General features: G+C 41.3%; 1 protein-coding gene across 1 annotated transcript; it reads left to right on the forward strand.

Moving 5' to 3' along the window:
* Positions 1–594: 594 nt before the first annotated feature.
* Positions 595–13,790, forward strand: LOC146565977 (sodium/hydrogen exchanger 6-like). Its single transcript, XM_085289463.1, has 16 exons — positions 595–1,015; positions 1,437–1,636; positions 1,792–1,869; positions 2,032–2,108; positions 2,715–2,827; positions 2,936–3,041; positions 4,296–4,437; positions 4,590–4,695; positions 6,015–6,103; positions 7,468–7,581; positions 7,877–7,988; positions 8,884–9,037; positions 9,132–9,162; positions 9,254–9,342; positions 9,702–9,807; positions 11,322–13,790. Exons 1-16 carry the CDS (start codon positions 739–741, stop codon positions 11,649–11,651), a joined length of 2,124 nt encoding a protein of 707 aa, XP_085145589.1. The 5' UTR covers positions 595–738; the 3' UTR covers positions 11,652–13,790.
* The last annotated feature ends 825 nt before the right edge of the window (positions 13,791–14,615 follow it).

The raw sequence follows: 14,615 nt of genomic DNA on the forward strand, positions 1-14,615 counted from the left end.
GCTATATTTACTCATATTCAGAGCGAGGGTGTCAGCATTCAATAGTAAGAGAATTAATCTGAAAACTCTGACTTGGATCTACGGGCTATTTAAGCAGTGCTAATCTGCTTTGCAGCACCTGTTAGGCTTTGCTGCTAACGTGGCGCCATGTGTGAGTGTGGAAGTGCTGTGAGAGAGAATGAGTAAGCCTTTAACTTACTTCTTTTAAATAATTTAAATAATTTAACCATCTCAGCCTCTTGAAAAAATAGCCTTTGAAAAAAGTAATAAAAAGAGAGCAACGGTTACTTTTTTAAGTGCGGAACTTGAAAGAATTTGCTAAAATATTAACAGGCCACACACGTTTGTGTTAATATTCACCCCTCCTCCTTTAAGTAGGTATAAATTATTGTGACTTTATACTGCTTTAATATAAATTCACTATAATTTACAAGTTTCTTACTTTTTTAAACGACGCTATCAGTTTCCATTTTTTTCATGTCCATTTTTAGTGTATTTTATGAGTGGATTGATTGTGCAACCTTCACGCGTTTATGTGTAACTTTGCCCTTCACACTGCTTAAGCAACGTGACGAGCTTTTATTTTGAAGAGCCGGAAGTCCCAGTGTTTTGGTAACGGCAAGGAAGGACCTGTCATTTACCCTGGTCCAGCTAATTTCTAATCTAATCAGCTGTTTCCCGGCAAAAAAAACAGCACTAATTTAACAACAAATGTAACTGTTTGGACACAGAGACAAAATGGGATTCACACGGAGTCGCTTTCTTGGCGGTAAGCCGTCGAAAGCGCCGCTGCTGCTGCCTTTTCTGCTCACAGTCCTGCTCGTCGGGAGCCAAGGCGACGGCGGTGCGATGGACAACGGCGCAACTGAGAGGATAGCAGAGGAAAGCCACCGACAGGACAGTGCCTACCTACTGATATTCATAATGCTCTTGACGCTCACCATACTAACCATATGGCTTTTCAAACACCGCCGATTCAGGTTCCTGCACGAAACAGGGCTTGCCATGATCTATGGTAAGGACACCGAGCTAGCCCTCATATCAGTCCATTAAACGTAGCTTTAATGCTAGCTGAATAATCTGACAGGTAAATCTCACGTATCTTGGGCAGCATACTTCTAATCAGAGTGATATCCCTAATAAAAAACAGTTGCAACAGAATACACGATAATGGGTAGTGTATTGCAACAATAAATGGCAAACAAATGACTAGAGATGGGCCCTATAATTCCTATTTATAGCTATTAAATTATCCTTTCCTTTCAAAATAATAAAGTTCACTTCTGTAAGAATAATTCTCCTATCAGTATTGGTTGATTCAACAGTTTTAAATGCAATCTCAGCCTAATTTCCTCCTCAAATAATAGTTAACTTCAAATCCTGTGCTGCCTGTTCTGATTTCACTTGCTCTTTTCTCTTTTTCCACTTTCCCAAAGGACTGTTGGTGGGTGTGATCCTGCGGTTTGGCATCCACGCCCCCCAAAGCATGAGCGACGTGATTCTCAGCTGTGCCGTTAACGGCAGTCCTGCCACTCTCTTGGTCAATGTCAGCGGACGGTTCTATGAGTACACTCTGAAGGGGGAAGTCGGACAGGGCAAAGGTCACCAAGTGCAGGACGATGAGATGCTGAGAAAGGCAAGGGAACAGATGGTGGAGGGTTGAAGTATTGGCCGTTTAGTGTGCATGTCTCACACTAAACAGTCTGTTAAGCGAGATATGTATGTCTCATAATGTAATGAAAATGGATGGATGGCAATTAAGTGCCTAACTAATCTTACTGCTTTCCTCAGGTGACCTTTGACCCAGAGGTGTTTTTCAACATTTTGCTGCCTCCCATTATTTTCCATGCAGGTTACAGTCTGAAAAGGGTAAGAGTGTCAAAAGGTTTTATATAAAGATTTATGTAAGTATCTGTTATTAAATATATAGCTGTAAGGGTTTATATTTGTCTTTAATGTTTTCTTTTTAAGATTATTCATTTGTTCGTAGCCTCTTTCTTAAAATAAACACCTGCTCTCTGTCTTTCTCAGAGACACTTTTTCAGGAACATCGGTTCTATCCTCGCCTATGCTTTCATCGGAACAGTTATATCCTGCTTTGTTATTGGGTAAGTCAAGTAAACATCTCAGAAGTTAGCTCAGAATAGGCCAGAAAATAATGCCATGCAACGATAATATTGACAATAGTAACTTAGATTTATATAGCTGGTTCCAAGGTTTGTGTAGCGGAGGAAAAGGTCAGATAAATACTGGGAAGCAAGAGCATGTAGGCAAGGAGATAGATCTTTTAGGAAATATGAGACTTTCCCAGGAGCTGGTGTGGGTGATGTGTTACTGGGACTTTGTACAAGTAAGAACTCTAGGAGCTGATTTCTGAAGATACAGTAGTCCAGGCGGGAGGTGATGAAAGCATGAATGAGGGTTTTAGCTGCAAAGTCTGAGAGTACTGGCCACAGTCTGGAGATGTTCTTCAGGTGGTAGATGGCAAATTCAGAGATGGATTTAATATATGATGTGAATGAGAGGGTGGAGTCCAGGATCACATCCAGGTTGCAGACCTCTGAAGATGGTGAGGGTGAGAGAGAGTATCCACCCACCTTAAGGTGCAGATTGGCCCGGTACATACCACACTGCAGACCTTGCATTCCTACATGTGATCAGATTATTGCTGAATAGTAGTGGTTTGAGTGTTTGTTTGTTTTTTTCTCTCCTAGACTGATCATGTATGGCTTTGTGTCCTTCATGAAAGTCGTGGGGCAGCTTGGTGGAGATTTTTACTTTACTGATTGCCTCTTCTTTGGGGCCATCGTTTCAGCAACAGATCCTGGTAGGTACCGACATCCAAAATTAACAGAGAAGATAAGCATCTGATTCCATTTTCAACAGCTTTCCTGTTATTAATTAGATGTTTTATACTCTTTATTTTCTGTCTCAGTGACAGTCCTCGCCATCTTCAATGAGCTAAAGGTAGACGTGGACCTCTACGCTTTACTGTTTGGGGAGAGCGTCCTCAACGATGCCGTCGCCATCGTCCTCTCCTCGTACGTATTACTGACGCACTGAAGCATCGGTGCCACATTAACGAACAATTTTTAATGCCCGCCACAAAACAATAAGTGCTTTTTAAGAGATATTAGTTGATATAATTGGTGCAATGTTTCTTTCTGAAGCTGTAGCAGTTTAGGCTCAATCAGCTGGGGCTTTTTGCTAAAGTAATTACATTTTGGTGAACAATTCAGCTCAAACTGTTGGAACCTGAGTTAAATCTGAGTTAAATAAATTTTTATGCAGAAGAAAAACTGTTAATTTTGTGTTTGATTCCTTCAGTTGGGCTCCCAATAGTGCCAGTTTTTTCATATTCATTACAGACAGAAAGAACAGATACAGTTGTAATTATAATTTCTAGTTCTTTTCTAATTAGTCCCATAAAACCTGTGCTTGCATTGAGCTAACTGTGGCAGAAATGGCTTTTTTGTATTGTACACGCATTAATCATACTAACATCAGTCCCTGTCATTTCACTGCTTACCTGTCTCCACCCATCTGTGTCATTCATCGCCTTGCCCGTACGTACGTACGTATGTATGTAGTGTTCTCCTCCGCTTCGAAAAGCTGGGAAGGCATGGTGCTGGAGCTGTGCGCTCCGCAAGAAACGAGAGCTCACTGTTACCTGAGGTGTCCGAGGAATGGCTGGGAGAAAACCAGACAGTGACTCCTCGGTGGGTGGGTTGGTCAGGGGGACTGCGTGGTTTTTGCTTTTGTTAATATTTTAGAACCTCAGACATTAGAAGGTAGGCTTCAGGATCATCCTTCATCACCCTCCCTTTCATTCCTGAGACGCTGCAGCCCTTTCATATCCATTCCTACTTTGATTTTTGATTTTTAGATCACCCACCATTTCTAGAATCACCAGGAAACCCTTTATTCTTATGAAGTTTTTAGTCATTTAGGCTCATTAAAGGTTATTGCAGAATATTAACCTGATAGAGTTCAAATGAAGCATGCAAGACCTTTTATTTTTTCATTTATGACTGTAAAACCCAACTCCACATATTTGACGTCTTTGCAGATATGTCCAAATCATAACAAAGTTCATCTGAATTAATGATGAGACTGGTAAGAGAAGCCATTCTTGGAGTTGGGTTGCTGCATTTGTGATTTCATTCCTGACGCTATTTTGTGAGCATGTGTTTGACCAGCTTCCCTTTCCTTAGTGAGGCCTTTTTTGTAGTAAAGCCCCACTTCCTTTTTTCTTCTAAATGGTTTTGCGTGCATGCTCTCTGTCTTCCCTGCAGCTCCATTGTGGCGTACCAGCCTGCAGGCGACAACAGCCACAGCTTTGAGGCCATGGCCATGTTGAAGTCCTTCGGCGTCTTTCTGGGCGTCTTCAGCGGCTCTTTTGCTCTCGGTGTTGTTACAGGAGTTGTGACCGCCCTCATATCCTTTCACTTGTTTCTTACCATGACATATTTTACATCTACATTCACAGGTGTGTGCAAGAGGTAAATGAATAACGATACAGTTTCTCCCTGTTTCCAGTGTATTAAAGTTGCCACGCCTCCTTGTTTGGTCCCTTAACTTTCCATCACGTCACCAAGTTTACTAAGCTGCGGGACTTCCCCTTGTTGGAGACGGCGCTCTTTTTCCTGATGTCCTGGAGCACCTTTCTCTTGGCGGAGGCCTGCGGGTTCACAGGTAGACCTGCAACAAAGTCTCCTGCATGCAGTTGTAACAACACTGCCTTCCGTATTTGATTAGCAGCTGCAGCAGTGTGGGAGATAGTGGTTTCACCTTGTGAGTTTGTGCGTGTGTATGTGCACAGGCTTGGTGACACATGCTTTCACTGGAAACTACCCTGAAGGAGTCATTTAAGTGCTCTGTGGAGGCACAGAGTCTGTCAGCTTATCTGTGTGTTTCTTAGGTATTTCTCTGTGTAGTATTTTGCAAAGATCAGTCAGGTCTGAGAAGTCATTGGTCTTCACAAGAAGACATCTGATATCGATCTTGTGTTAGTCTGAAGCTTCGTTTAAAACACAGTTGCTGGTCTACTAAGTAAAACTGACTGTTTTACTGTCTTTTCTGGGGAGCGTGTGGCATGCTGCAATATGATGGATTTGAATGAATTTTATCACTTGCTGTTTAAGCATTTGCATTAACAACAAAAGGTTACAAATATTTGGACACTAATAATAACATTTAGAAGTTTTGTTCTCCTAAACAGGAAGATTTAGATAAGGACACAGGCTTTGTTTGCCTTCTCATGGTGCCAGTTATCCAGTGTCTAACTGGAGAATTCATTTTTGTCCTGTCAAATGACAAAACAGCAGCAACAACAATGTCTATTTAGTCTGTCTCTCAGTAGATTCCTACCCATCTGTGCTGACTGTGGCTCTCAGCTCAGTTCTCTCGATAGTGAGTAAAAATAAATATATACAGTAAGTAAAATAAATGCCCAGTTTTCTAAAACTGCAACTTACTGCGGACAGTTTGTGGGCTTAAGATACAATTACTGATGAAGAAACATGTCAACAAATACACGATACACACACACACACACACACACACACACACACACACACACACACACAGTGCTTGGTAATCGTTGGATTTTCATCTCTGGGTTTGACTGACAGTAGCAGAACCGCAGAATCTCACCAAGCTTATAATAATAATGGATTGGATTTATATAGCGCTTTTCAAGGCACCCAAAGCGCTTTACAATACCACTATTTATTCACTCTCACATTCACACACTGGTGGAGGCAAGCTACGGTTGTAGCCACAGCTTCCCTGGGGCAGACTGACAGAAGCGAGGCTGCTATATCGCGCCATCGGCCCCTCTGGCCGTAGGGTTGGCGGTAGGGTAAAGTGTCTTGCCCAAGGACACAACGACCAGGACAGAGAGCCCAGGGATCGAACCGGTTACAGATGCGATTCCCAACCCCCTGAGCCACGGTCGCCCCCAATTATCGACCTACCGATTGCTGATGTGGGATGACTGTGTGTTCTTTCAGGTGTCGTTGCTGTGCTGTTCTGTGGGATCACTCAGGCCCACTACACCTACAATAATCTCTCACCAGACTCTCAAGACAGGACCAAACAGGTGAAATGCAGTATAACTTATATAATGTGCTTATATAATGTGCTATATAATGTGCTTGATCCCATTGTTTTAAATTCATTTTCAAGCAGCAGTTGTTGCTGCGCTGTTGCATTTAAAGATCTGGTTTGCAAAGAATTACATCTGTGAAATATCTTGAAAGGAAGGATGACTTACAGCTTCTCTGCTTCTTGGGCATTAGCGCAAGCTTGGTTATACTTTTTGCCAAATTTGCAGAAAGTTCTGAGAAATCCACGAGCTGCTATCATTTATTCACAGAAACAGTGAGCTGATGGAGCTGATGTGGCCGACTGCTCCGTGTCCTGCAAACTCAAAGCTCTGTCTTCTGTTGAAGCTAGGACATCACAAAGCTGCACGTTCATATCAACTAAATGTTAATAACCAGTTACTACAATCATCAGTATCAGTTCATGATAACGCAGGATGTTTGTGGATATGAGTTTATCATAGTTATGTGTTTCTGATGAGTTAAAGGTGATATGACACGCAGAAACTTGTGGTCACCTGACTCAAAAGCAGCACTGAGATAGAGATATGACAAAAAAAGTGTCTAAGAAGCAAATGTGGGAAATGGCTTTCAAGTGTCTGAAAACCAGCTTAAAATATTTATGTCGGCTTTGAAATGTTTAGTTTGCGCTGGTAAGGCACAGCTTTTACTTTGAAGGTCTCTTTTAACGACTGCACGGGCAGCAGCTGCAAAGTATTTGCAGAAAATCTGCATCTTCCATGCAAACTACAGTGAACTGCGCGAATCTGTCCAGAGCGAGCACAAGGAGGTTTTTGGTGCCAACAACCTCCATTAATCATTCGCCAACTGGACAGTGAGTACATATTTTCCCTAGTGACTAAAGGTTGCCAGTGGGTCACCAACCAACCTATAGTCCTGCGTGACTAGGCCTAGGGGAAGACATGTCCAAAACATCAGATGATTCGCAACTACATGCACACTCTCATGCACAGTCAAAGTTAATTAAAAGCTGACGCTTCATTGTAGTGTGCGAGCTGGAAGAATGTTTATGAGGGGACTCTGTAATACAGGTTATTGATTTTCACTGCATTCTGTCACTGACAAGCATGTTCTGTTGGTGTAGTGGTTAACATGTTTGATTGGCAAGCCCCTGCAGAACAGGCGCATCAAATGTAGCTTCATTAGAAAATGTGACAAGCATTTTTTAAATGACCTCTCCCGAACTCTGGGTCTTCCAGAGTCGTCATTGGTCATTGGTCATATGGTGCGCAAGAATATTTTGGAAATTTTTAACTGTTTCAAATAGAAGGAAGTGTAAAAACTGGGGAAGTAGCATATATAAATGAAATTCAATATCCGCTTTTCTCATCCCCTTCAGTTGTTTGAGCTGCTGAACTTCCTGGCAGAGAACTTTATCTTCTCCTACATGGGTCTGACGCTCTTCTCCTTCCAGTCGCACGTCTTCAACCCTCTCTTCATTGTCGGAGCCTTCGTATCCTTTACTCTGCTGGTGGTTAAGGAGTCAGTGGCTCTGCGGTGCATCAGGATATAGGATAAAAACCTTTTGTTTCATGTGCCTTGAAAAATATTTGATATATATTTATACCATTACAATTGAACATCTATTTCATGTTTAACCAAGGCCAAAAATAACATCACGGACACAAGCAAATCAGCATATCAAAGCTTAGTCACCGCCGAGCTGGTGTTTACGTCTACGTGTGATTATTTTCCATTCCAGTGTTAGAGTTCCTGTGTTGTGTCCTTGACCTTCCTGCGCTGTGTAGGTGGCAGTGTTTCTGGGCAGGGCTGCAAACATCTACCCTCTGTCCTTCCTCCTCAACCTGGGCCGCAAGAACAAGATCGGATACAACTTTCAGCACGTTATGATGTTTGCAGGTACATTAGCATAAAGCTGTTTATCAGGCTTGGACTCAAACCATGTTTCTCCTCTTAAACCTTCAGTTATATATGTCAACGGTTCATTAAGTACGCTGAGAAAACTTTTGGAACTGCTCGTTAGCATTGCTACATATACCAGCAGTCGGAGAAGCAAAAACACCCACACCATCGCACAGCACATGAGCTTGCCAGGAAATAACTGAAGTAGTTAAGCCAAGAACAGGATGCATTTATTATTAACTTTTATTAAGTTAATAATAAACAGACAAAAGGCACGCTGACAGAGGGGGATGCTAGAGATAGGGAGAGGCAACTAGTGTGCGGTGGCAACCCCTAAAAAGAAGGAGGATTTTTCATTTGTTTCCACAGTGGGTGTACATGTTTCAGTTTTGATTTTATCGTCTAGAAGAATTCAGTTGAAGTTTCATTTTCATTAGTCTGAGTGGGAGTTGTGTATTTTATTAGCATATTGTTGGTGAAAGTTCAAAGGGTAAACGGCTCACATTCACAGAGAGGCTGTAGTTATTTACACCAAAGCCTCTTTAGACTTAATGAAAGTGACAAAGACTGAAACCAAACTTTTTTTTAATACTTGACGTCGGTCACCTGCACATCTGGAGCCTGAAATGTCCACCTTCAACCAACGATCAGCTACACATCACTTAATATGTGAAAGATGCTCTGGTTTTTCCAGTTGTTTTCACACTACAGGGCACCTGCTTTGTTTCCCGCAGACTTAACCTAAACCTGACCGCGAACGGTCTTCTCAGAATGACTTGCATTCTTTGGACTTGCTTTCTTATTTGCTTACATATGCCTATGTATCCACAACATGAGCAATAATTAATAAAACGTTTTCACCCATCCTTGTTTTATTTTTCGTCTCCTCTAGGTCTGCGTGGGGCGATGACCTTTGCACTTTCCATTCGAGACACAGCGACTTACGCCCGTCAGATGATGTTTTCAACCACGCTCCTGATCGTTTTCTTCACTGTGTGGATCTGTGGTGGTGGCACCACACCCATGCTATCTTTCATGAGCATACCGTAAGCCGGCCTCCGTGTATCTTACTGTTTGTGCTGCATCACCTCCGCTGAACTTTGTCAAAGTACATGTTTTTGTTTTGTTTTGTTTTTTTAGGGTGGGTGTGGACTCTGATCAAGACAACGCTGTGAGTTGGTGTTGAGCGCCGTATTAATTTGTCTGATTTTGTGATGAAATAAAAATGCACGCCATGTCATTATCATCCTTCTGCTGAACAGAATTCAGGCGCGTTGGATGGGTCACAGCGGAGGAGCACCAAACACGAGAGCGCCTGGCCTTTTAGGATATGGTACAACTTTGACCACAAGTATCCTTTCAGCCTGATGCGTTCACCTGTGGCCACCAGAGGGCGCTCTTTACAAACTTCTAGCACGTAACAACACAGGAGGTTCAGAGATAGAGTGATGATATTTATTTTACTATGTTTTATATCGTGCTTTTCACAAAGGTGTTTGTAAATTGTTAAACCTTTTACTTGAACATTTCAGCTAAAAAATGATAGTAAACCATAAAATGTGTTTTAAGTTTCACAGTGATGTTGTGAAACAGAAATATTCCTTTACTTGCTGCGGTTGAAAACCTGGTTGAGTCATTATTGTTACAGCTGAACCAGACTGCTTTAAAATGGTTATATTGTGCACTCCTTGACACGAGCTTGTTCACCAGCTACCTGAAACCTCTCCTGACACACAGCGGTCCGCCTCTCACTGCTACTCTGCCTGCATGCTGCGGACCACTGGCTCGATGCCTCACCAGCCCACAGGCCTATGAGGTTTGGACATGAAAAAGAATTATGAGTTATTCAGATTTACAGGACTGTAAAAGTCTTCAGCCACCTCTCATTTATTTATATTTTCCTTCTAAGGAGCCAGGCTTTCTTGTAACTTTTTTTTTCTTTGAAGTGCTCTTTGAGAAAATAGTTCTCCAGACTTTCTGAAGGCTTCTCAAAGTTTTTCTTTTGACATTGGCTGCTTTTTCACTCCCTTTTTTCCAATGAAGTCCATGTTCCTGACCATTTTCAGAGGAATGTTTTTATAGTTGTTCTTTGTTTTTTTTTTTTAGTACACTTAAAAATTATCTATGAATTATTCAAGCAGAACAAACTTACCTAAACTAAGAAAACTTGGCAAACAAAAAGATTTTAAATTGTATCTTTAGGCAGTCTGTCACAAAAAACACTATTTGTTCCCTTTTTTTTTTTTTTTTTAGTTTAATCTATAGAAAAAGCCATGTGACAGGAATAAACTAGTATTTCTGTGCCATGTCCTTTAAAAAATATCAGAGGATACTGAAAATTTGAGGATTAAAGAAGAAGCGTTAACTCTAAAAGAAACATCTAAAGCAGATGCGTAGTATCTGATAATCATTTTTAGGACATAGAAAAGAAATCAATAAAGACCTGACTCAGGACCTGAGACATCCATCTGGACCTTCATTTGATCATTGAAGGCTCATCAGTAATGGTCTCAGTGGAAGGGTGCCTGACAAGAAGCCCTTCTTAAGGAAGAGTGACAAGGAGAAAAGGCTGAGTTATGCCAATTACACAAGAACTGGACTCAAAATCAGTGGCAACAGCTCTGATGGAGTGAGGAACCCAAGTTTGCAAACTTCTGTTTTAACAATGTGTATAGAGGAGGTCAGGAGACGGGTACAACAGTGAGTGCTTACGGCCGTCTTTAAAGCACGGTGGAGGCTCTGTCATGGTTTGGGGCTACATTTCAGCCAGTGGTGTTGGGGATCTTATCAAAATTGATTGATTGAATTATGAAAGCAGGTCAGATTTTGATCTACGGGCAACAACTTCATTTGTCAGCATGACAATGATCCCAAACGCACTGCCAATGGAGTAAAAAAACACAATAAAACACTTTCAGTCATGGATTGGCCTCCCCAGAGCCCAGACCTCAACATTATTGAAGCCGTGTGGGATCATGTTGTCCTTCAGGAAGCCTGGAGAACTGTTCCTAAAGACTATAAAGAAATAACAGGAAAGCTTCTTAGAGTTCAGGCTGTGTTGAAGAATAAAGGTGGTCACACCAAATATTGACTTACTCACTTACTTTACTTCACGCACTTTGTTTCCATGCATGTTTTCACATGTTTCAGTAAATCGCTGCACCTATTTCCCATTTTCCCAACAAAACATAAAGAAATAAGGCATGACTCACGACTTTTGCACAGTACTGTACATGCAAACTTACTCATACTGATCGAGGATAATTCTTAATTTTGATTAAGTTTCGTGTGGAAGCATTCACGGCCGCCTCTTCTCTTCCCACTCGCCAGAATGAAGGTCAGCTCCATGACGACGACTCTGACTTCATCCTGAACGATGCCAGCGTGAGCTCCATGTACGCCGACGTCACCGTCAGCACGGACGCGTCCGGATCCCGCACCGTCAACCCCAAGCACTCCTCGACCGCCCGCGCCGGGGGTGGTGTAGGTTCTTTCGATGAAGGTCTGGATCACGAGCTCTCCGTGGCAGAACACGAAGTGGCGATCCGGGGAACGCGGCTGGTCTTGCCCATGGATGACCCCGTGGAGGCCCCGACTACCGTCACCCTGCCTCCACCACCCTCCCCCCCGCGCTCTGAACCTCACAGGCACAGACTGTAAGAAAGCTGCCGCTCTGAGGACACAGTTTGTTGTTTCCAACTTAAAATAAAAAAATACACACCATACATACGACTGATCAAAATAATGACATATTTAAAAAAACAAAACAAATGAATTCTTTTGGGATTTTCAATCAGAAAGCACAGATTGATTTTCTCACCACCAATCCATCTAACATGCAGTTTTAAAATAGTTTGAGCTTGATTTAAGTCGGGATAACTGTGACACTGAATGTGACGTGAGGGACTTTTAAATCAAGAGCTTCTCGATTTTATAGGTTACATTTCACCCCGTATGAGGAGGCTTCATTTGCTCCTGTGTTTATCCCACACTGGTGATATGGCAGCGCTCTCTATAAACCTAGCTGTATACACAGTTCACATTTTTCCAGCTCCTTTTGTGTGTTTCTACCTAAAGATAAGCACCACGCATAACACTGAAGGGCGTTAAAGCCCATCTACACTACAGTTTGGTAACTAATCCCACTAACATATCCACAGACTGGCTCACTTTAACACTAGTTATTGTTCCCAGAGTTCATCAGCAGTTCAAGCATGTGATTAGGAGATTATCAAAGGAGGAAGCAAACAAAGACCTGAGCAGAACAAACAGGCAGGTACTGATTAAAGAGAACGAACTGCATCCACACCAGTGCCCAGGAGCATCTCCACCATCTTAGATTTTAGCACTGCCTCTAAATCAGTCTGTTTACGGTTTGATTTATTTATTTAACATTGATTTCTTTAACAAAATGATTTATTTATATGCTGATTCATTTAGTTTATTTATTATCTATTTATTTGTATTTTTGTGTAAGATTTCTTTTTGGTGAAAGGCTCCTATTGCGACTTTTTTCCGAGGGGTGGAGGGCGTAATAGCGCTACAGATTTCTTCACAGGTGGAGGCGATTATTCCTTCCTGGACTGTATGCATGTTTAAAAAAATGTCTCCTTTCTGTACTGTAGCAGAAGCTGTAACTTTATATTTGGAAACTAGAGCTTCCCTGTGTGTGTATTTTACGTGTGTGTGTGTGTGTGTGTGTGTGTGTGTGTGTGTGTGTGTGTGTGTGTGTGTGTGTGTGGCAGTCTGGCCAAGTATACTGATGTGGTTATTAGGGCTAATATTAGTTTATTTCTCGTTTTTCTGCCTCCATCTGGTTGAGTTTAAAAAAACAAAACAAGCTTCTATGTGTTTGTGATGTCTCATCAAAGAAAACTGACAGCTGGCTGAACTGTTATGAATTAAAGTGCCTATTCAGAAGCTCATTTACTTAATGTAGATTTGTACATATTTTGATTTGCTAACATGCAGTAAGGTGATTTTTTATTTTATTTTTTAATTTAATTTAATTTTTTTGTATGATGTAAAATCTTTTCGACTGATTAGGCCATTCATTGACTGCCTGTGGTGTAACTCAGTACATTCGGTCCTAAAGAGCCCAAAAGAGTGCAAATGATATAATAAATAATGTTGTGCTTGCATTAATGGATAGAAACACACATATTTTTCAAACGTAGGCATTCTGTGATCAAAGTTCCTAAGTGAAATTTATCAAAACGCTTATGTGACATGTGAAAATGAAGTAACAATGAGCGGATTCTGAATGTTGAGGGGACGTTACTCGAGCTCCCGGATGGTGTTGTTCCCTTATTTGGGAACCAGGCTCATCAAATATGTTCTGACCTCACTGGGAGATGTCTCCTCAGATAATTCACACCCTTGTTTGTGCTCACCAGGCACGTCTCACATAGCTACAACTATTTTGATGCCTAAAGAGAAAGTCGGTCAAAATTAGACCTCGTAAAAAAAATACATGGGTTTTAATTGTGCCGAGCTCCAAATGTGTTGTCTTTTTGATCTTCGAGCAGTATTGAGGTTTGAGATTCTTACACAAATGTGGACATGCACCTCTTTGAATATTTGAAATATAAAAATTTGCTTGTGGAAACTGTGTATGTGATTGTTACACCTGCAATGGGTTGATAAGTGGATGTTTTAAAAAATGTTGGAGATTATAATTTCAGATGAAATTAATTTTTTCCCTGTTTAGTCCTAAAGTTATTAACAACAGTGTGTTTTCAGTCTGACAACTTGTGAGTTCTACTGAAATTAAATAAAAATACTTTTAGTGATATTAAATGGAATAGATTTTTCTGCTTTTATACACACACACACACACACACACACACACAGTCATGTGAAAACTTTGTTTTTCACATGACTGTGTGCAGTCCTGTTACTGAGTACTTGGAACCACCTTTAGCACCAATAATTTGAAGTAATTGTTTTCATTCTCTCACGTCACTGTGGAGGAATTCTGGCTCGCTCTTCTTTACAATGGTGCTTCAGTTCATTGGGATTTTTGGGAGCATTCATTTATGCACAGCTCTCTTTATGCACAGCATTTCAATCAGGTGGAGGTCTGGGCTTTGACTGGGCCATTCCAGCCCTGAATCTTTTCTTTTCCAGTCATTTTGCTGTAGATTTGTTGGTGTGCTTGGATCTTTTTCTTATTGCTTGACCCAGCTTGGCCCAAGCTTTAGCTGTCAGACAGATGGCCTCTCATCTGGCATACAGAGGAGTTCATGGTGGACCTCAAGGTGCTAGAGCCTGTGGCTAAAGCAAGCACAGATTGTTACCCCTGAGCAGTGCCTGGCTGCTACTTACTTTTCAAATTTCTATGGAAGCAGGAAGGCTGTTCTTAGTTTTTCCACAGCATTTCTGTTCACATGACTGATGTACAGTATATATGTGCATGTAGCAAGATTTATATTCTCAGTCCTCAGCTATATGAAGAGCAGGATGGGACACCAAGTATGTTTAATATATATATATATATATATTTACAATTGCAGTAAGCATCTTCATGAGTGATTAAGTGTAGCTTGCATGAAGTCTTTAAAGGACAAATCAAAATGAGATGATTGAGAAATTGTATCTTTTTGATCTTTACAGTGTGTTTAG

This window comes from Mchenga conophoros, linkage group LG10 (genome assembly GCF_057382185.1).
Source record: "Mchenga conophoros isolate Kocher_MC1m ecotype Shallow Benthic linkage group LG10, M_conophoros_male_GT1.1, whole genome shotgun sequence".
NCBI classification, from domain to species: Eukaryota; Metazoa; Chordata; class Actinopteri; order Cichliformes; family Cichlidae; genus Mchenga; species Mchenga conophoros.

Excerpts from the sequence above, each read along its gene's own strand:
- LOC146565977 (XM_085289463.1), top strand. The coding sequence starts at position 739 with ATGGGATTCACACGGAGTCGCTTTCTTGGCGGTAAGCCGTCGAAAGCG. Across the intron at positions 2,828-2,935 it reads CGTTTCAGCAACAGATCCTG|TGACAGTCCTCGCCATCTTC; the intron begins GTAGGTACCGAC and ends TTTCTGTCTCAG. Across the intron at positions 3,042-4,295 it reads GTCGCCATCGTCCTCTCCTC|CTCCATTGTGGCGTACCAGC; the intron begins GTACGTATTACT and ends TCTTCCCTGCAG.